This window comes from Rattus rattus, chromosome 9 (assembly GCF_011064425.1).
Source record: "Rattus rattus isolate New Zealand chromosome 9, Rrattus_CSIRO_v1, whole genome shotgun sequence".
Taxonomy (NCBI): Eukaryota; Metazoa; Chordata; class Mammalia; order Rodentia; family Muridae; genus Rattus; species Rattus rattus.
In genome coordinates this window covers 10632457-10654619 of record NC_046162.1, presented here as the reverse complement: position 1 = coordinate 10654619, position 22163 = coordinate 10632457, and the positions used below count along the sequence as shown (strand labels likewise).

Sequence of the window (22163 nt, the reverse complement as noted above, 5' to 3'; positions counted from 1 at the left end):
CCCTGAAAGCTACAGGTTAGATGGCGTGATGAAGGATTCTGGTCCCTTAGACTCTGAGGCATGCCATCTGATGTCAAGAGTTTCTCTTTTCTATCCTGGGTAGCATGGTTGGATATAGGATCCATGATTTACTTTCCTCAGACTCAGTTTTCACATCTGTAAATGGGGTCTAATATGTTAGTCAGGGAAGGTTATGTTGTGCTATAGTAACAGTCCCAAAATGTCACAATGGGAAACTGATGTTTCTGTCTCCACAGCGTTGCTTGTCCTTTATGGGTAGTAGGGACTGTGCTCCATGGTTTCCATTCTCCTTGACTCAGACCTAGACAAGCTCAAGAAACAAGAGATCCTGTCTTTCAAAACTTCTACCCAGAAATGGGATGTATCATCAATAAAGCAAACCCTCTGCAGTCCAAGAAGAAAAGGCAGAATTACTAAGGAGTATCTCAGGGGCTCCACAGCTGGGATGTGCCCCCTGAGGGCGTGGCTGGAGTATCCAGTTGGATGGCACACTAAGTGCTTGCTTCTTGGGTACTGGGCCATGGTGCTGGTGTCAGCTGGAATGATGGGAATTAAGACTTGTTTTGTTTTGTTGATCTGCCTGTGCTACATGAATGAGCTGAGTCTTTCACTCGCCTGCGCTGGAAGAGTCAAGGCCGATGTGGTCTATGTCCTGAAAGAGTGCTCCTCTTGGAAGGAGGGTTGAGTTGTTTCCTTTGGGTTTTTGTTTTCAGGCCTTGGCCTTGCTGTGAAAACTTACAGACTGACATAAAATAGAATGTAAACTGGGCAGGATCTCTGGATCTGTGGTGTCCAAATCACTTAGAATGCCTGCAGTGGAAGACCAAGAGAAACCAGCCTAGACAGGCCTCAGCAAAGCCTGGCACCGTGCTTTAGAGAAGTACAAACTGTGGAGTCTTGGCCATGAAATAGCCTATCTGCACATCACTCTGTCCACCATACCCTGCCACAACTGTCTTATCCTTCTGTGGACGGTGGCAATGCCTGGAATAGCCCAGTGTGTCACTGAGAAAGAGTGATCTCAGCCCCGGCACCACAGCAGCCCTGGGACTGGTATGGCAGAGTCGGCTTACCTCAGGACACCACCTAGAACCCATCTCTGTGGGCAGGGTCGGCTTACCTCAGGACACCACCTAGAACCGACCTCTGTGGGCAGGGTCGGCTTACCTCAGGACACCACCTAGAACCCATCTCTGTGGGCAGGGTCGGCTTACCTCAGGACACCACCTAGAACCAACCTCTGTGGGCAGGGTCGGCTTACCTCAGGACACCACCTAGAACCCATCTCTGTGGGCAGGGTGCCACCTCAGGACACCCCTCAGGACCTCACCACCTAGAACCCGACCTCTGTGGGCAGGGGTCGGCCACCTCAGGACACCACCTAGAACCCATCTCTGTGGGCAGGGTCGGCTTACCTCAGGACACCACCTAGAACCCATCTCTGTGGGCAGGGTCAACTTACCTCAGGACACCACCTAGAACCGACCTCTGTGGACAGGGTCGGCTTACCTCAGGACACCACCTAGAACCAACCTCTGTGGGCAGAGTCGGCTTACCTCAGGACACCACCTAGAACCCATCTCTGTGGACAGGGTCGGCTTACCTCAGGACACCACCTAGAACCGACCTCTGTGGGCAGGGTCGGCTTACCTCAGGACACCACCTAGAACCGACCTCTGTGGGCAGGGTCAGCTTACCTCAGGACACCACCTAGAACCTATCTCTGTGGGCAGGGTCGGCTTACCTCAGGACACCACCTAGAACCGACCTCTGTGGGCAGGGTCGGCTTACCTCAGGACACCACCTAGAACCCATCTCTGTGGGCAGGGTCGGCTGCACTGGTTAGCTTGAGTTATTTGGTGTCCATCCATGGGTTAAATCAGCCAGTGGGATGATTTCCCAGGAAGCAAATGGATGCCAAGCAGCAGGCAACCGTAATCTGCCCCCTTTCCCTGCATCTTCCTCTCAGGAACTCTGGGAGCTCTGAATAGCACAGTGAGGCTGTGCTATTGCTCAGCCTGCTAGACGACAGTGGGGACAGGTGGTTGTCTAGCAGAGCTCTTTTTTGCTGCTTTGACTTGTCTCAAAAAACACCTTGTATAGCAATCACCGAGTTCAGAAGAGGGGTGTGCCACCCCGGGAGGTGTAATCATCAAGGGGCTGTTACACGTCACCAGGCAGCCATCTTTAGCAGACCTCACTTGCTGTTTGTTGACAAAAGAGAAAAAATGAGGTCAGCATCTTCCTGGAAGGGACATTATTTGTTACATCTGCAAAGTTTGTTTCTGCAGTAAGGTCACATTAGTAAGTTTCGAGGTTTCTGATGTAGATGTATTCTTTCTGTGGCAACATTCAACCCTCTGAAGTGACTACAGAGGAAACAACCACTGAGAAGCACTTGTGACCGTGGAGCATCCCCCTGGCAGCAGACGACACTGTGCCTCTTGGTGTCTACATGAGCATGCGGTGTGTGGTGCCAGGGTCTGCTTCTCCCCTGGGTGTTCAGGCACTGCTTGCACACCAGGTAGGGAAGGATGGAGCAGAGCAGAGCTGAGTTCCGGCATTGATGTGCCCTGGGTGGGGGAGGATGAAGCAAAATCCAGAATAGTTGAGTCAGCAGGATCCTGGTCCAGTGTGAATGCCAAGCGAGGGCGGGGCTTCTCTGAAGATTCCAGTGTTACAGCTCTCTCTCTTAGATGATATTGACTGAAACAACTTGTGTCCACACACTTTCTTTGGGGTGAATCAAGGCCTATAAATACGAACCTTGGAGAGCAGGAAGGGGTTTTTAGGGTAAAGTTTCATTGGCTGAGGTACCTCATTTGCATAGAGAGGCATTCCAAGAAGTTGAACCTGGCTTGTGTGAGGCTGTCCTTCCTGACAGAGGATCTGACTCCAGGTTGGAACTTGATAAAAATTTTTCAGATAAGTGCCAATAACAGGGGAGTGTGGGGGTTTGTGGTATTATGACTGACTCTCAAAATGGGTGACTGATTCCAAGGCCAGACCTCTGGGTCATCAACTGGGTGTCCAAAATCCTTGATGCTGCAGGTGACTCTCCACTCCTGAGTGGTAACAACTAGAAAGAACTGTGCCTGCTGCTTGCTGAGACCAGCTCTGCCCTGCTCTTAGTAGGCAATTCTCCTCATGCCTCAGACCAGCTCTGCCCTGCTCTTAGTAGGCAATTCTTCTCATACCTCAGACCAGCTCTGCCCTGCTCTGGGTAGGCAATTCTCCTCATGCCTCACACCAGCTCTGCCCTGCTCTTAGTAGGCAATTCTCCTCATGCCTCACACTAGCTCTGCCCGACTCTGGGTAGGCAATTCTCCTCATGCCTCAGACCAGCTCTGCCCTGCTCTTAGTAGGCAATTCTCCTCATGCCTCACACCAGCTCTGCCCGGCTCTGGGTAGGCAGTTAGTTCTCCTCATGCCCCACACCAGCCCTCCAATGTACCATTTGTCCTCTGCTTCCCGGGAAAGGTTGTAGTTTGTGCAAGCAGCAAGCTGAATCTTAACTGCTCTTCATAAAAGCAAAGCCAACACCAAACTTATTTAGATGAGGAAAGAAATCCAAACAGATTATCCCAGAGAGCTAATACATACCACAAATGTCGCAGAATTTAGGGGGAAAAAAAACCACAAGAACTTTAATGATTAACCACTTCAGAAATACCTTTTCTTTTCCTTTTCTTCATGCTTGTTCTCTTGTAATGCAACTCAGCCATTCATTCCTCTAGCCCAACTGAATAAAACTTTTTAAACAGTTTGAAAAAATTGTTATATAAAAGATTTTGTCCATTGCATGCTGGTATGTTCACCACTAAAGTTGTATCTCTAACATCTTCCTGTACCTGCTGTGTCCGTCATCTCTCTACTATCCATCAATTACCCATCCATCGTCTGTTATCTGCCCACCCACCCACCCACTGTTCATCCATCACCGCTGTTGTCCATCTGTCTACTACCCACAGTTCACCTATCCGCCATCCCTTATCTGCCCACCCACCCACCCACTGTTCATCCATCACCGCTGTTGTCCATCTGTCTACTACCCACAGTTCACCTATCCGCCATCCCTTATCTGCCCACCCACCCACCCACCCACTATTCACCCATCCACTTCTGTTGTCCATTTACCTACAGTTCACTCATCCGTCTCTATTGTCCATTCACTCACAGTTCATCCGTCTGTCTCTGTTGTCCATCTTCTACTACCCACTGTTTGTCCATCCATCACTTATGCATGTTTCCCATTAGCCATTCATTTGTATTTTTGTTATTAGTTTTTTTTTTTTCTATTTTTCGGAGCTGGGGACCGAACCCAGGGCCTTGCGCTTGCTAGGCAAGAACTCTACCACTGAGCTAAATCCCCAACCCCTTGTTATTAGTTTTTAAAAGTTGCAGACATCACCACATATTTCTTCCTAAGGTTCGTGTTGAACTCTAGTTCATCCCAGAATGCCTTTCCCTTATCCTTCCTGGTCTTTCCATGCTCCCCAACCAGAGGCAAGCATTCTTCCATTTTTCTTTTTTTTTTTTTTTTTCCCGGAGCTGGGGACCGAACCCAGGGCCTTGCGCTCGCTAGGCAAGTGCTCTACCACTGAGCTAAATCCCCAACCCTGCATTCTTCCATTTTTATGCATATAAAATTACATGATTATTAAACTTACATTGAAAAAGTTAACAGCTTGAATTACAGAGCAAAAATGTGAAGGTCCCAAATTTTACAGAATGAAAAGTTATTTTTTTTCTGATCTTTGTTTCCAACGAGTGTCCTTGCTTCCAAAATGCTCAATCCAAGTACACAGGTGCAGAAAGCTCACTCCTTCTTCATAAAGACAGTGAACCTGCAACCTGTTTTGAGTCAGGCTTTGGCTTTGGTGTTCTGTCTTAAGCTATTCCTCATTAGCAGAGGAGGAGGGTTGCAGTTTTCCTGGGAGCTGTGTGGTCTCACTCTGACTATGTTTATATAACTATTCATGACTTCCTCCTGGGCCCATGTTACCCTGAGTGGTGCTGTAGAGTTTCCTTGTATATTTGGCTTCATGCAAATGTTGTCTGAGCAGCTTAATCGCACAGGAAGAAGCTAGTACCCACTCTAAGTAAACTGGATCGTTTACATATGCTCCTTCCTTCCTTCCCCTCCTCCAGCCATCCCTTCATCTGTCTCTCCATTTGAATGTCTACTTCTTGCCCATGAAGTTCAAACATTTAGTGAGCAATCTCATACATGCCTAACGCCATCTTGGGGGCCTGAGAATATTGCTCCTGAAACCTTCATAATCTTATGAGGGAAAGTGAACCATCAAAAATAAATCCACCGAAGCTTTTTGGGCTGCACAGAGGATAAATAAAAAGGCTCTTAGCTGCTACCTCTTCAATCTTTGGCCTTGAGTATTTTTTAAAACCACAAGCATCTGATGCCTATAATATTTACAGACCAGGTAAATTAACAAGCAGGCAAGCATAGAACCTTGTATGTGGTCCTGCCTCTCTGAGTCCTCCTCATGGTGGTGAGAGTGCAGGTCAACATCATGCATGGTCCCTTCTGCAGCTGCCTCTGCCTGCCTGGCTGCCCCAGCCTGAAGATAATAGCTGTGCCCTTTCAGACTTGGTTCCTTAGTTTAAAATGACGTGAGAAAGCAGAGTGTCAGTGGGTTGAAAAATGGTTTTCATTTTTGGCTGAAAAAGAGAGAGAGCTAATTGCTTATGGGAAGACTATTTGAAAACCAGTGCATGAAAGAAGCCTGCACAAATAGCGCTGTGCCATTTCATGGTCGGGACAAATGTTCATTGTGGCTGTCATGTTTTCTTCTTGCCTTTTCTTTTGAGCAGTGAACCTGAGAGCTTTGAAATTGAAAGACAAATAAAACTATTTTTCTTTGGTTCTTTTTTATCCCCAAGCTAACTTATCCTAACCACATATGAAGATTTTTGAATTGCTGCACAGCAGCTTAAAAATTGATTGACATTTCAGAGTGGAAATACAGCTTCTATTATGATTCATTCATACAGTCAGTACCTGTGGTGGTCCAGGTGCTAGGCCAGGCTGGTGGGTGTCACGTGAACTGGTTGATGTGGCAAGCAGGGAAATGCAGACTGCTCCCCGAGCTCCCCGAGAGTGGGGGCAGTCATAGAAAGCCAGTGTGGACAGATGGCACGCTAGGACAGGTGGATGGTAGAGGGTGGCGGTGGAGCTCTGTCAGAGGCACTCTACAGCCAAATCTCTGAGTGTGAACTGTGTCAACTCCTGAGGCAGAGTGCGAGCGGTGAGGATTCTGTTGTGGGAGGCAGCGAACCTTTGTGGTATAGAGTGCCTGGACTCAGATCCTGCTGCTGGCACTTAATGACTTGTTACATGGCCTTGGACAGTTTTTATGGGCATGAGTTACTGTGTGTCAAACCACCTACGAAGGCAATGGTTGAAAAAGCATAACCAGACTGGAGAGATGGCTCAGGGGTTAAAGACACCGACTGCTATTCCAGAGGACTAGGGTTCAGATCTCAGTACCTGTAGAACAGCTCACACCTGTCTGTAACTCCAAGATCTGCCACCCTCATTTACACATACATGCAGACAAAACACCGAAACACCAAATGCACATAAAATGAAGGTTTAAAACTGCATAGCTAAACTGGGCATGGCGGCAAGTGCCTGTAATCCCAGCACTTAGGAGACTTAGACAGCAGGATTCCAAGTTGAAAGATTCATTTCTCTGGTTAAAGAATTAAAAACAGGCAAAATTTAAATTTTATTGGAAATCCTGGGGGAGTTGGGTCATGGCAGAGCTACCACATGATACTGGGGAATTGGGGTTCTTCCTTGGGGTTCTTAGTCTCATAAAAGAATTTAAGTAGAGTCAAAAGGAAGCACAAGGACAATCTATTTATGTTTAAAAGAAAACAACAAGACTAAAACCCCAAGGCAGGCCAGCTGTGTGTCTTGAAGCTGCCCATAGTGTGGGGGCCCCTTGCAAGCTCCACTGCCCGCAGGGAAATGATCCACATGAGAACAAAAAGGGAAGCCCATTGGGTTCAGTGTGACTTATCCATCCAGGGTGGTCCAAACTTCTGGAGTCTGACCCTGGGCAATTTGCTTTTTATATATTTAAACACAGTACAAAGAAGGTTTTCTCATCACAGCTATCACAATAAGGCTTAGGGCATGGCTACAGTGGAAACTCCTTTGCCAAAAGCACTCTTTTGCAAGGGATCTGTGACCTCTTCCACAAGAATGGGTTCTGCTGACAGAGAAACCATGCTCAGGAGTCTGGGGGATTCCGGTGAAGCCTGGCTCCACAGATAGCAAACTAACATATCCATTCCCAGTCTAGATGGAAACAGCCATGCACGCTCCTTCCCTTAAAGAGTGAAACCTGCACATTCAACACTCTGATTTCTACTGCTATCTGTAAGAATATGGACCCCATCTCCTCTCCACATAGAAGGAGAATAGAGAGGAGAAAGGAAAAAAACCGGGCGTGGAGGTCAGTCATGTGACAGCAGGCATGGAGGTCAGTCATGCGGCAGCAGGCATGGACAGCAGGCATGGAGGTCAGTCATGTGACAGCAGGCATGGAGGTCAGTCATGTGACAGCAGGCATGGAGGTCAGTCATGTGGCAGCAGGCATGGAGGTCAGTCATGTGACAGCAGGCATGGAGGTCAGTCATGTGGCAGCAGGCATGGAGGTCAGTCATGTGGCAGCAGGCATGGAGGTCAGTCATATGGCAGCAGGCATGGAGGTCAGTCATGTGGCAGCAGGCAGCCACATGGAGGGAAGTTTTGAGAATGAGTAAGGAAGGCCAAAGTACCAAGGGCTCAGACGTAGGCTCTGACAGCATCAGAAAGAGACCTTTCCAAGTCAGAATTCTGAACAGTGGGCAAACCCTACCGAACCCCATGGTGGCTTCTAGGGCCTCCACCAGGGACAGAAGTGATTGCACAGTGAACCAGATCCTTGACCTGCTCAAACTGGACTACCTTTCAATAGAGGAGACAAGGGCATGTCTCCACCTAGAGGTGATTCCGTTTCTTACTACTCCCTTCCCATGTGAAGAGTTGAATGCATGGACTCACTGGGGCTCCTGAGCGGCTGGGCCTGAGTTGTGCTCCTGACACCTGTACTCTGTGGATAGAGACGACACCATGGCCCACAGCTGCTGACTGGAGGTATCTGGGGTGGGCTGTGTGTGAACACGTTTGTAGTGCAGGGAGCTTTGATGACGTGTGGTGATCTTGTTATTTGCCCCTCATGACTGTGGGTATAGGTTTGCTTTTTTATTTTGAGGCAGGATCTGTCTCACTGAGTTGCCTGGGTTGGCTTTGAACTGTATAGCAGTACTCAACTGAGTACTCAGATTGACCCTGGCAGCAGTCAGGTGGCAATGACACATCCCCGGCTCCCTGCCCCAATGCTCTGGGTTCCTTTATATTTTTATATGCCTAAAACAGCTCAAGGACGGGCCACTTCCTAACCACCCTGTGGCTGATCACCTCCCTCTGATAGTCTATAAAATCTGTATTCCATCTTGTTGCCCTAGACCCAGTTGAGCAGCCCTCTTGGGGCCACTCCAGCTCCTACTTGGCAGCTATGCTTTCTGATCCTCAAGTTCTCAGGTTCCCCTCTCTTCTCCATGTGGCAGATCTTTGTCTTTCCTCACTCCCTTGCCTGGGAATCCTAAAAGTCTCACCTCTGTCTGCCCTGCCTAGCCATTGGCTGCCGGCAACCTTATTTAGCAATCAAAACCAACTGGGATTAGAGTCCCTCAGTGTCTTGTGTGCAGACATGTGGATTCTCATGCAATTTTGAGGCCCCAAATTACCATAATACAAATAGCATTAGAGCAAAAGCATTGACCTTAACATCCTCTTGTCATCCCTCACCACCAGGCATGTTTCCTGTTTACCCTTCCTGTCTGTACCTATGTCCTGATTCTGCCCAGGGGAATTACTAAAGAAGCTGAGGAAGCTTCTAATGGTCTCTTTTCTCCTTCCCTTTTCCCCTTCCTCCCCTTATTCCAGAAGCATACAGGGGGCACGTAGTGGGCATTTGGAGCAGACTCTCTGGTGTCTTCTTAAGTTTGGGAACTGACATGTCAGAGTGACAGGACTCTGGCGAGAGTTCCACAGTGACAGTGAGGGTAGAGTGTGAGCCCACTATTGGCTTTGGCCTGTTCCTGCCCCCATCCCTCAGGGAGCCCCGAGCTAGGAAACCTTGCTGGTGTCTCTTAGGAGTGGGTTCTCCCAACTCATCTCTCATTCTCTACCCTATTGTGCATAGCACTTGGGGCTTTGCTCCAGGAAGACCCAGGGAGCAATCTGTTTTGTTTCCCCCTTGGTGGGTTTTGCCTATTCATGTAACCCGCAGGCCCACAGGGAACAGCCCTTTTCTGGATTCAGTGAGAAGCAGATGGGTAGACTGTGCTGGTCACTTCATTGTGCCTGCATGGAGGGCAAGCCAAAGAGGAGGTCACAGCCCAGAGCTGGGTCTCCTTGGATTCCTCAGATTTCAGGAGGTCTAAGATATGCTTGTAGTTAGTATCAAAAATTTTTTTTTCTTATAAAATATCTCTGTTCCATCCTATGTATTGCCTATGTGCTATGGAATCAGCATTCTGACCAGGCCTGGTAGCACAGACCTACAATCCAAACTATTTGGAAGCTAAGGCAGGAAGATTTCAAGTTCAAGGCCTGCCTAGGTTTCAGGTAAGTTCAAGGCCATCCCTGGTAACTTAGTAAGACCTTTCTCAAAATACAAAGTAAAGAGACTGGGCTATAACTTAGTGGGGGAGTGCATGCGGTGTCTAGATGGTATCCTCAGCACTACACAGGAGAGACTAACTTTTGGACATTGGCGTGAGCCCAGAGGAGATCTGGCATCGCTTTGGACAGATAAACCCTACATGGACCTTGACCATGACTCTCCATAACCACTGTAGCTGGTGCAGAGGCTGCCCAGAGGCCCCCAAGGTCACAGCCTTTTCTTCTAAGCAGCCTCTGCAGTATTCAGGACGACACATAAATATCTCCTGGCTTCCTGATCCTGACAATGCCACAGAATTAGAAGGAAAGCCTCTAAGCCGGCAGGACTTACCTACCTCTGAGCTCTTATATTCACTGTCTAGAATGTTCCCAGAAAACCATCGTCCCTGAGGGACACTTACTGTCAGGAAAACACCTGGTGCCACCTCCTCCTCCTTGAGGAAGCACTTTGTTCTGCAATGGCAGCTTGAAATCTGCCTCTTTCTTCTCCTTTCCTTCCCTCTGGTTTGCCCTTGGAGTGTGCTTTGTGGGACTTGCACATTCAGAGGCTTTTCTGAGGTGGGCTCTCAGGATGCTATCTTTAAGTCGATAGCTCTGATGCATTGGTACCTGCTATCCTTACAACCTGTGAGTCCTTCCTCAGTTAAACCTGAAGAGCTGTCCCTAGCCTCAGGGGCACAGCACATAGGTGCCACAGGGGTGAGAGGCAGGGCACGTGGCTTTAGAGCCCTGGCTGTGTCCTGGCCTGTCCCTCATGTTCCAGTGACTCTGAAAGCAAAATCTCTTCCATCTGACTTGTTGCCCAGAAGAAGCTGGAGAGAGAGAGAAATTGTACCTTGATAATGTGATAGATACACAGATTGCCCTAGAATGTGTATCAGTGAAAATATCATTGTAGGGTATTGCATAAAGCCTCATCTGAATTCACTGTCATCTCCCAGTTGTATTTTGTTCTCATAGTATTGACCCACAGACACGGTTGCCTGTAGGGACCACACTGGCCATGTGTCTTCCCCTCATTGCTTTTGAAAAAGACTAAGCTTTGATGTATGCTATTAAACTTTTATCAAAAGTACACTGTGTAGCTACTGCACTTTACTCAAGGTTTTAGCTGGTAGCACTCTGTTTCTGTTTCAAATGCACGCACAGCGAGAGGCTGGAGATGCAGCTCACTGGGCAGAGTGCTGCTGAGCATACATGAAGGCCAGCTGCCATTGCCAGTACTTCATAAACCAACAGTGCTGCGTGCCTATAATTTCAGCACTGGGAAGGCAGAGGCAGGAGGATGAAAAGTTCAAGGTCACCCTCAGCTATATAGAGAGCTCAAGGCCAGCCTGGGCTACATGAGAGCCTGTCTTAAAACAACAACAACAACAACAACAACAACAACAACAACAACAACACAAAGCGGGTGTAATGATGAACAGCAGTGGCCCAGCTCACCCCAGCTCCCACAGCACATCTGCCATCAATACTTGGAGTTTCACATCTCAGGTTCTGGATGCAAAAGCAGGCACAGGTACTAGGTAGGTCTCACCTGTCTGCTGGTGCCCTAGTTGCATTCACCAGGGTTTTTCTTATTTTCAGAATAATGTAGAGAGAGTCAACTCCTTCTTGAGAAGCAGCCCAGAAGATGGCTCATTCCATCTGATGGAAAGATGAGTCTCTCTCAAGCTCACTCTCTGCCAGTTGTCAGTGACAGCTCCTGTCAAGTGCTTATTGTGTATTATGGGCCTTTTTCTGTAGATAACATTGTTAAAATAGTTGATTATAGAATCAAGAACACCTGAGGTTTGGTTTTGGTTTATACTGGGGATGGAGCCCAGGCCTTCTCCATGTTGGCAATACTCTACCACTGCACTCCCCCTGCTGCTTAAGGGGTGATCTCTGGAAGACATTTTGGTTGGCCTGGGGTTGTTGCTTCTAGGTCAATTTCAGTAAAAAAAAAATTCCTTCTTAAAGGATGGCTTTTTTTTGGATCTCGGTACCTGCAGCCTCCTGCTTTCTGAATATGTTGTATCAGCTCTTTCCAGCCACCTACAGAAAGTAATAGTCAGAAAAACTGTAATGTGACACAAGAGCCCAGTCCAACAAGACCTTGGAGGAGTGAGGAACATGGTGCTGCCCTGTGAGAGTGGAGTCTGCCTGGTGACAAGGCAGAAGTCTGTCTGCTTCCTGAGTCTCAACACAGAGCTCTCTCGGCTAACGGCCTCCAAAAAGTTCCTCACAAACACACCAGTCTTCTAGATGATTCCCAGTATATTTCAGAGAATTGATTTGCTCAGAACCTTGGAGCCAAGAAGGCGGGAGGACGTTTGGTATGAAGCCATTTAGGTCAAGACCCGGCTCCCACTCACTCATACTCCTGTCTCCACAGCTGGGCTGCTTTCTTCAAGGAGCACCTTCTAGTCTTTTCCAGTCCTTACATGGAAGCCTCAGGGCTTTACCTGTTAGCTGGTTTTGTTTTTGTTTTCATTAGAGCACAGAACTGGACAGACCTGGTTTGTATCTGCTTCCTAGATGGAGGCTCCAAGTCTTGATTTCACTTGTTAGTTGTGGGAAACAGCACCTTGCTTCAAGTTGTGGAAATTGATGGATATTGTCAATAATTTCCCCTCGCTTCCCCACACTCCACTCTGGTTCAAGTGCTTCCCCTTTGTCGAGATTCTTTAAATCCTAGTCAGCTCACCCTGGGTGGTGGGATGACGTCATCGTTGTTTTAGCAGCTACCAGCATGAGCATCAGATAGTCAGAGCATAGCTATTTTAAGCCCTTGTGCCAGCCCTGACAATGTTGGGGGCTAGGGGTTCACTGGTGGTCATGTGTTGTTGATGCCTCATGGCCCTCACACTTGCCTCATGGTGTATGACTAGGACTCCAAGCAGCATTGGTAAGGGCCATCATTACACTGTCTGATTTCTGTCATCAATCGTTTTTTAACATAGCTCTTGTCAGTCAGGAGCCTCCATGTTCTTTCTGCCTGTAGTGCACATATATTATGGGGCAAAAGGACAGCCATTTGGAGGGGGCAGTGGTCTTTTTTTGCTCACATACTAGGTTTGACATTGGTAATACTCCTCACACTGACAATAGATTTTTTTTTTCATTGCACAGATGATATCTTACGTCACCAATCCTAATATTAGTCCTTTATGGCTCCAAAATTAAATGCTTTTACGTGTCTGTGATTATCTCAACAGGATTAAGGGTGCTTTTTCTGTAAAGATAGCTGAGATTGTGCGTGGCGGCAGTTTTGATGACTGTAGCATCACCCCCAGCCCTCCATGAAATCTCATTGTTTTCCAGTAGCTGCTCTCCCTCTCATTCTGAGAGGAAGTGTTTGAGAACAGGAGAGACAGAAGCTTTTGGTGAATCTGCAAACTGTAGTAACGCATGCCTTCCCTCTTGCCTTTCTCTTCCCAACTGCAGGTGCCTGGAGACTTGAGCCAAACATCCGAAGACCAGAGCTTGTCGGATTTTGAAATGTAAGTCCATGCAAATTCTCTTGAGGGGCCTTAAGAGAGTAAACCCTGTTGCTGGCCCACATCCTGAATTCTACAAGGGAAGGCCGAAAGGCCTATGAGGTCCACATGAGTCCATTTGGTTGATAGAACTGGGAAAGTTTTCTGAGGTTCAGGCCATCTAATGTGATGGCTTTATTCTCTCTTGGGCCTTAAAATCATTTTAGTTTTGACCTGACATTTAAAATTGGGGAGGTGTTACATAGAGTTTTAACTTTTTACTTTTTACAGCTGGCTAAGCAGACCAGAGGGTCCTTTTGCACAGGGCACACACTCTACTCTTCACCTTCGTACAGCCCCATGTTCCCTGCCGCTCTTCAGCCCATCTGTGTCTGTGTCTTGTGTCTGTGTGTGTGTCTGTCTCTGTGTGTGTCTGTGTGTCTGTGTCTGTGTCTGTGTGTGTGTCTGTGCCTGTGCCTGTGCCTGTGTCTGTACCTGTGCCTGTGCCTGTGCCTGTGTCTGTGTCTGTGTCTGTACCTGTGCCTGTGCCTGTGCCTGTGTCTGTGTCTGTGTCTATGTCTGTGTCTGTGTCTGTGTCTGAGTCTGCACTGCCCTGCTTTTGTCTCTGATTCTGTGTGGATGCTCTACTGGGAATCTTCAGACACTTTCTGTTTGGTGATCCATAGGCTCCTTAGGCCCCTCAGGAACACAGGCCCAGCACCAGGAAGGTCGTTGTTCTCCTCCTCCCGCTCCTCCTCGCTCCTCCTCCTCCTCCTCCTCCTCCTCCTCCTCCCTCCTCCTCCCCTCCTCCCCTCCTCCTCCTCCTCCTCACCTAGTTTTGGTCAGTGGGTGCATGTCCAGTCTCTAGTTTCAGACCCAGGAATTCAAGGCCTGCCAGACGCAAGTGAGCCTTTGTCTCAACAACAAAAGTCCTGCCCCTAGACAAAGGGTCATTCAGAAAGTACATTGGAAAGAACATTTTGTTTACAGCCAGGAGCTCTGTGTTGAAATCTTTGTCAGTGGACTTACAACATTGTGATCTCAGATAAGCCATTATGATCTCTGAGCCTTAATAACCCTTTTATAGGGTTAAAGTCCTGGAACCAACTTTGTGGAATATGCCAGAAACTGGAGTGAGGCTGTGGCCAGCACAAGAAATTTGTCTTGGAGGTTGCCATGGAGATGGATATGGTGTGTGTGGGGGGTGATCACAGTCAAAACTGAGCTTGACCCTCCAGTATATATGCCCTGACTACAGTCAGAAGCAAAGCCAGTTCTAGGATAGTCAAAGCTGCGTATCCCACTTCCAGTAATAGAGCAGCTAGAAAGATCTGCAAGGTAACTGGACCTGAGCAATCCTCTAACACAGCTAAGCATAGCATAATGGATAAAGCTATATATAGAGAGATATATAGATAGATAGATGCATATGTAGACATAGATATAGATTCGGTTATAGATACTATAGCTGTAGATATAGATATATATCAGGTGGAGCACTTCATCACTAGCATGCACACCGTGTCAGTCTGGTCTTTGTTATTATAACAGTATTTAAGGCAATCGGCGTCTAGTGTAAAAAGGCTTGTTTGTTTTGTAGGTTTCAATCAATAGTAAAGTAGCTCTATGGTTCCTGGGCCTGTGCAGAGGCAGGATGTGATGGCTCACAGCAAGGTGCCTATCTCATGGTGCTGGGAAGCAAAGAGAATTAGGGAAAGACTGTGACCCCATAATTCTCTTCCACCCTGCCTTACTTGTTAAAGGTCCAATGAGGCCTATCAGGGCCACAAGCAGAGGCCCAAGCCTTTAACACTGGTCTTTGTAGATCCTATGGTTCTAAGCTAGAACAGATGTCTTCCCAAATACACATGAGACAATCTTCAGGTTAGACCATGCCTCAATAAAATCTTAAAACTGAAATCATATTATTTCTTTTGGCCATGTAGAATAACTTGTGTAATTTGCACCCTTTTATGGTGAACAGATACTTGGTGAAGGGAAGAACTACATCTGTCTTCTCAGCTTCTCTGTCTCTTGTACTTTGCATTGCATCTGCCACATAGAAGGTCCTGTTTTGTGACAGATGAGTGATAGACAGGAGGAGGACAGAGGACCAGTGGCGCTGATGTGCAGCGTCACATAGGCAGCTGTTCTAACAGTGCATTAGATGGCCTGGAATTAGAGCATGACACAGCGTGGGGTCGCCTGCTCTATAGGATCCCTGGCCTTAAAAGTGTGGGGAAAGGAACGGAACCAGGGCGTTGCTACTCGGTGTGCCTGTCTGAGTTTGGGACCTTTTCCTGTGGAGTGCCACTGGATACACAGACCAATTTGATGGCTCAGGACTGTTAATTGCGCTTTGATAATTCAGGGTGTCTTGTCCCTTGGAAGGGGATCACCACCTTGGCCCAGAGTGTACAGGTGCCAGGGCTGCTCACCTGAGGGTTGCTGTCGTTGTTGTTGTTATTGTTATTATCATCATCATCATCATCATCATCATTATTATTAATGAAGATAGAGTGCTTTTCACTCTGGAGACCATGAGGACATGGTGTCATGGAGTCTTCCACAAACCACTGGATTATGCTACAGGCCCAGGAAGCTGACAAGGTCTGAGCAGGGGTGCTCGGGAAGGCTCCTCTCCCTGGTTAGCCACAGCCCTTGCTTTGAGGTTAAAGTCACATAAGGCAGAGCTGTCATGTAACCAAAATGCCCCCAAATGCATCTTGAATAGTTCTCATGGGCATTGAGTTAGCGACATAAAATGTGGAGCTGTGCAGTTCATGACCTCAGGAAGCAGCCTTCTATTCTGATGGTGCTGCAAATGGAACCAGGCACAGGTTTATGCCGGGCAGGTGCTCTGTCAGTGAGCTGTGCCTCCTTGTAGTTCAGCTTACATCTTGCTTGCCTTAGACTGCTTGTCCAAGTGACCTTCTCTGTTCTGTGATAAACACCATGACCAAAGCAACCTCAGGAGAAAGGGCTTCTGGCTTATGTGTTACCGCCCATCCTCCAGGGACCGCAAGGCAGCAGCCTGAAGCACAAACGGGAGCTGTGCTGCTTGCTGGCTTCCTCCCCTCCCTCATTACCCTCCTCACACAACCAGACCTACCTACCCAGGGTGACGTCTGTAGCAGACGGCTCCTCTTGCTTCAGTTAGCAGTTAACCTGCCTCATAGACATGCTCGCAGGCCAGACCAATGGAAACAGTTCCTCAACTGAACACCGAATTAAAGTATGAATGCATTCTATACAGTGTTTTGGAGAAGCCCAAAGAAGGCATTTGTACCTGGTATCTGAGTTTTTCTAATTCATTATTTTTCTTTGTCTCTTCCCCAACCCCAAGTCACTTTCAAAACCACAGATAATGCTGTGAGATATGGTGTAGAAATGGAGATCAGGTCAGAAACCAGGTAGTGTAGAGGCAGGTGGTTCCATGGGCTGTTCCAGAAACTGGGTGTTACTGCATATGACCTCCCATGCGTCCCTGTTAGTGCTCCTTTGTCAGATGTGACTGACTTTCAAGGTCACTTAGCTGGTAAGAACTGAAGATCAAACATTTTATTCTAGAGAATACACTGCATATGTAAGTGTGTGTGTGTGTATAAATATATATATATATCCTTTATTTATAGCTCTCATATTCATATATGATGAATACATGCACACATATGCATATATATATACATCTATATATATTCTTTTTATTCAACCCTGGTATATTTTCTTTTTTTGATCATTTTTTCTGAATGTTTCTCTAAAAATTATCATTCATATATATACACACACACATATATATACATATATATATACATACATACATACATATGTATGTATATATATCCTTTAAACCAAAATCCTTAGAGATAGTCTTCTGAGGTTTAGGGGAAAGTGTTAAACATGTTTATTGTATAAGTGTCTTATTTAAAATGCCTTTTATTGGAGAAAATAGTCCCTTGACCTGCCCCCCCTTTTTTTTTTGTAAATAAAAATGGCCCCTCTCATCTCTTTATTCTGATCCAGATCAAATCGGGCACTGATCAATGTCTGGATCCCCTCTGTGTTTCTCCGAGGCAAAGCAGCCAACGCGTACCACGTGTATCAGGTAAGTGCCTGTGTTTTGTGCAGACACCATAGTTGTGAAGCCTTGGTGCTTTGCGTGTTAGCACCATTTGTATATGTGCAGGAACTGCCCTGGTGAGGGGCTGTGTGGCTTTGGTCAAGTAGGAGGGTGTGCATGGTGCCTCCTGTCATTGCCTAGTGCCAGTGTTCTGTCGAGCCGTGCCTGGGTGGCTGCTTCCCAGCAGCATCGTGCACTCGGGCTTCTGCACAGCTACGTCATACTTCACTTCCTGTCTAAGGATGAGTCTTAGGGTTCGGTGAAGGGTTCTGATCTTCATGGCTGGCTCAGTCAGGCTTCCTGTACCCATTGCTGGTACCTGGGTTGGCATTGATCTCGCTCAACCACATGTCTGAGCGCAGAAAGATGAGACATGATGCCCCGAATGAAACCAGACTATGCTTTTGTTGTTGTTTTAAGGAGCTTGGTATGTAGCATAGGCTGGCCTTGAATTTGCAAGTGTGTGGATTATAGGTGTGTGCTACCATGCCCAGTGAGGTTACCCATGGCAAAAGAATGGGCCCTACATGCTTGATAAGCAAAGTGTGCAGAGTGTCTAAGCTCTGTTCACACGACAGCTTCAGGGTTCAGCTCTGCAAGGCCCGTGCAGTCTGGACATGGTCTGCAGCCAGATGTGGGGGATTTCTATGTTTGTGTTTTTAGTTCTGTATATAGCATGGGTATTCATTCGCCTTTGTCTTACAGTGCTTCTGGCTGGTGTTTGTAAACATTGCAGGAAGCTTTGTGGAGTGTTTCCCATGGCACTGATAATGGCTAGAAGTGACTTGTTTAGATAATGGTACCACTGGGCATTGCTTAGAAGATGTTTTTAATGCACATTATTTAGAGTCAAGATAATTTCCAGAGAAACCTAGAAAAGAATGATCAAAAGAAGAGAAAATATACCAGGATTGAATAAAATATAAACTCAAAGGTTTTAAAAGAAAAAAAAAAAAAAGCAGAAACTGTATTCTGAGGTCCAACATGGTCTCCTCAGTGCTTTGAGCTTCCTGAAGTCTGGCAGCCATTGTGAAATGGAAATGCAATTGGTCATTTTAAGTAATTCCACTGTTAGTGACAAGAAAAATGCCTATTCCTCACCAGAAGCTAAAAAGGGAACGAGTGAGGAAGGCTGGAGAGATCGCTGTCCATCACACCCTGTGCAGCTTTCTCAGTACAACTGCTCTGTCCCCACCACAGCCACTAGCCACACACAGCTGCTTAGACTGAAATTATTTAAAGCTAAATAAATTGAGCCCATCTGCTCCTTGGTCACACTAGTCATGTGGCGCTCACTAGCTGTGCCTGTGGCGGCCATGTTGTTGCATGGCAAAGGTAATATTTCTATCAGGGGAGAAGCTTCCACAGGGCCATGCAGGTTGAGAACTGTGCCTCCCAGGGAGGGGGACAGCAGGGTCTCAGGTGCACAGAAGTTTAGAAGAAAGTACCAGAGTTCAGACAAAGAGCTTTGGGGAGAGCCTCTCCTACATAGGGCTTCTGCAAGACTCCTGGGTTGAGAACCACTGCTGTACTGTTTCCAGTGTGGGTGCCTAACTGTCTGACATTGCAGAAGGATGTTGTTATCTACAAAATGTTGGGCCACTGTGGTCACTATTTTGGAACATATGTGGCCTGTGAGTTGCAGGTTAGAGATGCCTGTCTGGTCTCTGGAGGCCAGCTTTGTCCTGTTCGTCTCCAAACTACGTAACTCAGGAGGCTCCTGACTGACACTTCCTTTGACCACAGGTGTCATTTTTTTCCCACTGTGTTCATTTTTACATTTACCTCTCAGTTATGGCACAATTCTATTTTCCCATGTTCCACGATGAGGTACAATTTCTTTAAAAATAAATTTTAAGTAAATAGGAAGTGAGTCAGCTTAAAGAATAATACTAAATTCACAGTAGTGAAAAGAGCATGAAGTCAAGGGTGATGCCAGGTAGGCTGTTAGTAATATAAATAGTGATTAGCAGCCATAGGTCCCCGCCCCCACACTGATTTGCATGCTGTGGGAATTGGCTCCTTCAGTGCTCATAGCAGCTTAGTGAGGTTAGCCCTGTCTCACAGTGAGAGAACAAAGACACAGGGAAGCACATGTTTCAGCACACATGGCTTTTTAGCTCAAATTGCCACCCCTGCCAGATTTTTAGAGATCCGGTCTTACTATCTTAACTACTATCCTTGGGGAAAAAAAGCAACTTAGGGAAGAAGTATTTGTTTTGGCTTACAGTTGCAGAGGGACATAGTCTGTCAAGGCAGGAAAGAAATGATGGCTGCAGCTCGGGTGGCTGGTCAGACTGTGTTGGCACACAGGTTACACAAGAGTGTTGCTGTGCTTCAAAGTTACCCTCAGTGACCCACATCCTCCACCCAGACTCTCCCTTCTAAAGGTTCCACAGCCTTCCCAAACAGCAAACATTCCGGAGCAAGCGTTCAGCGTGGGCCTACAGGATACAGTTTGTATTCAAATCACAGCTCTGACTGTGGGTAGAATCAAGCTCTTTAGAAGCTCCTAGAAAAACAGCTGGCACAGCTGCCCTTATAACAAAGGGAGGGGCCCAGCCTTGGCTCTGATTTTTCTGTAAAAAAAGTCACCTGCATCGCTGAGGTGATAGGCAGGCATCTGGACCTCTGCAGTGTGTGCTGTGCACACGTGCATGCATATACACTCACGTACTCGAGTCTAGCCTGCTAGGCAAAAAAAGCCAGACAGAAGTAGCTGTCTCAGGAAGTTGTGTTGGCTGTCTGTCAGTGACCACTCCTGTTATAGCAGGACTTCAGAGTTGGTTTTGTTGGTGGAATGTCAGGTGCCCGAAGCCTGCCTGGTGGGATGGCTCAGAGATGGAATTCTCCAATGCCAGAGACACGAAGACAGTTTATTTACATCTCACAGACACTAACCCTCAGCTCCTGCACTCATGCTAATGCCAAAAAAGGTTCTAGCAGAGGCCACCAGTCCTGTGGAGTGTGGTGAAAGGCTCCTGCTCCTCTGCCTACAGGGCACTGAAGTGAGAAGTGGCATTTTGGCGGTCTTCAGGATGGGAATGGCACTGGCTTCCAGTGCGTTTCTGGTTTGACACTTTTATCCTGAGGATTTCTTACACTTCGGAGCCTGCTGATATCTGGCTGACAACAGGCTGTAGCTAGACACGAGATGCTGACTCAGTGACGGAAGCCACCTCAGAGCACAGTGGTTTCTTGTCCTCCCTCCCTCTCTTTTTTAGTAGGTGGTTGTGTTTGTGGTTTGATTTTCTGTCACTTTCACACAATGTAATTAAGTTTGCTATGATCAATAAATTTCTAGCTTATGCCTCTGCAAATGTTTAATTTGATTCTCCAGATAACCCAGCTTCCAAACAGGTTGGAGATCGGTGCCATTGGCCAACTGAGAATGTTTAAGGAGTAATCTTGGATCTTAAAACAACCCACCATCCCCCTCCTCCTTTGGCAGAGTCACAGCTACTCAGGTGCTATGCAGTGGCACATTAGCACTGTGCTCCAGGCCCGAGTCCCTCCCTTTAAAAGTACCTTTCCTCTAAGTACTCCTGGCATCTGTTGTCTCTGTGAGATTAAGTTCAGCCTTTGAATCTGCGTACCAGAAGTGTGACTCCATTAGGTTTTCTTTGTACAATGTTGTTTTGTTTCACCAGGCCCTTTTCTTAAGAAATAGCTGTCTTTCCTAGAGACCACAGGGTGTTGTCATGGCTGAGAGGAAAGGTGGTACCTTACGAAGACTCACTCAGTATTCGAGCTCCCCACTACTGTCAAAGAAATGTATGTATCCAGAGTAGTTAAATGTTTATCCAGCTGAGCATGTGTGTGGAGGATGCTGGAAATGTTATTTTTCCACTGTCCATAATCCGCCATAGGCACTCAATGGCTAACTGGGGCCTCGGTGACTTGGAGGTGATGTTTTTACAGTCCAAGCCTTGGCTTTCTAGGTGACTTGGAGGTGATGTTTTTACAGTCCAAGCCTTGGGTTTCCTGGCCCCTCTTTCATCCTCTTTCCTAAGATGGTGTGGGCCTCAGGTATCTGTCATCTCAGACTCCCTCTTTATGTGGCTCTGCAGAGAGAGGGCATCTGCTAAGGAAGAAAGATAGCAGGGGTGTATTCAGAGAAGGGGACTGCAGTGCAGAAGTATGGGCTGGAGGGACCCCCAGCCTTATCGGCCCTAGAACAAGACATTTCCCATTTGGAAGAAAGCATCAACCAGTTCCAAGGCTGAAGATACTGGGTCTACCTGTCGTATCTGCTGTGAACATGGGTGGCCTGGAGAGCCTAATGCAGGCTTGCTGCGCAGTGACTGTTTTCTCCAGCTAGTACTGGCTGACTTCTCATGGCTGCAGGCCACGAGAAATCCCTGTGCAGTCTCCTTTTCTGGAACATTGCCTCCCACAGCACCAAGCGTAGCCAGTAGCCCCAGCTGCTCTTAGAGCACTTAAGCCTCCCAGGGAGCCTCTTGGCTTCAGGTGTCACTGTGATTCTCTCCTGGTTTTATCTTTACAAATAGGAGGGTTTTTTTTCCTTTCTTTGTATAATTTATTTGTCCCTAAGCTAATGACTAAGGACCTGCTATATACCATGCCTGTGCTCAACATACGCAGAGCTGGTGGTGAGCCAGACTTGACAGTGAGCTTCCTCTCATGACCCTACATGCCGTTGGCTCTGGACTGCAGAACATAGTGCCAGTGACAGGACATGGCCACATGTGACAACATGTGAAGGCTGAGTGCGTGCATACGGTCTTTGAGGACATGACCCTTTACAGTTTCATGTAGCCACATGACTTTGGGCATG

At 47.2% G+C, this 22163-nt stretch overlaps 1 protein-coding gene across 4 annotated transcripts in view; it reads left to right on the top strand.

The window, feature by feature from the left end:
• Positions 1–22163, top strand: part of Snx29 (sorting nexin 29) — a 405066-nt gene that overhangs the window by 305150 nt on the left and 77753 nt on the right. For 3 of the 4 annotated variants that reach the window (XM_032912855.1, XM_032912856.1, XM_032912857.1), the window contains 2 exons: positions 13214–13269; positions 17269–17350. In XM_032912855.1, the coding sequence (XP_032768746.1) occupies positions 13214–13269; positions 17269–17350 (138 nt within the window). Of the gene's footprint in view, positions 1–13213; positions 13270–17268; positions 17351–22163 lie in introns of those variants that run through there. The other variant, XR_004389065.1, reaches the window with a different exon arrangement.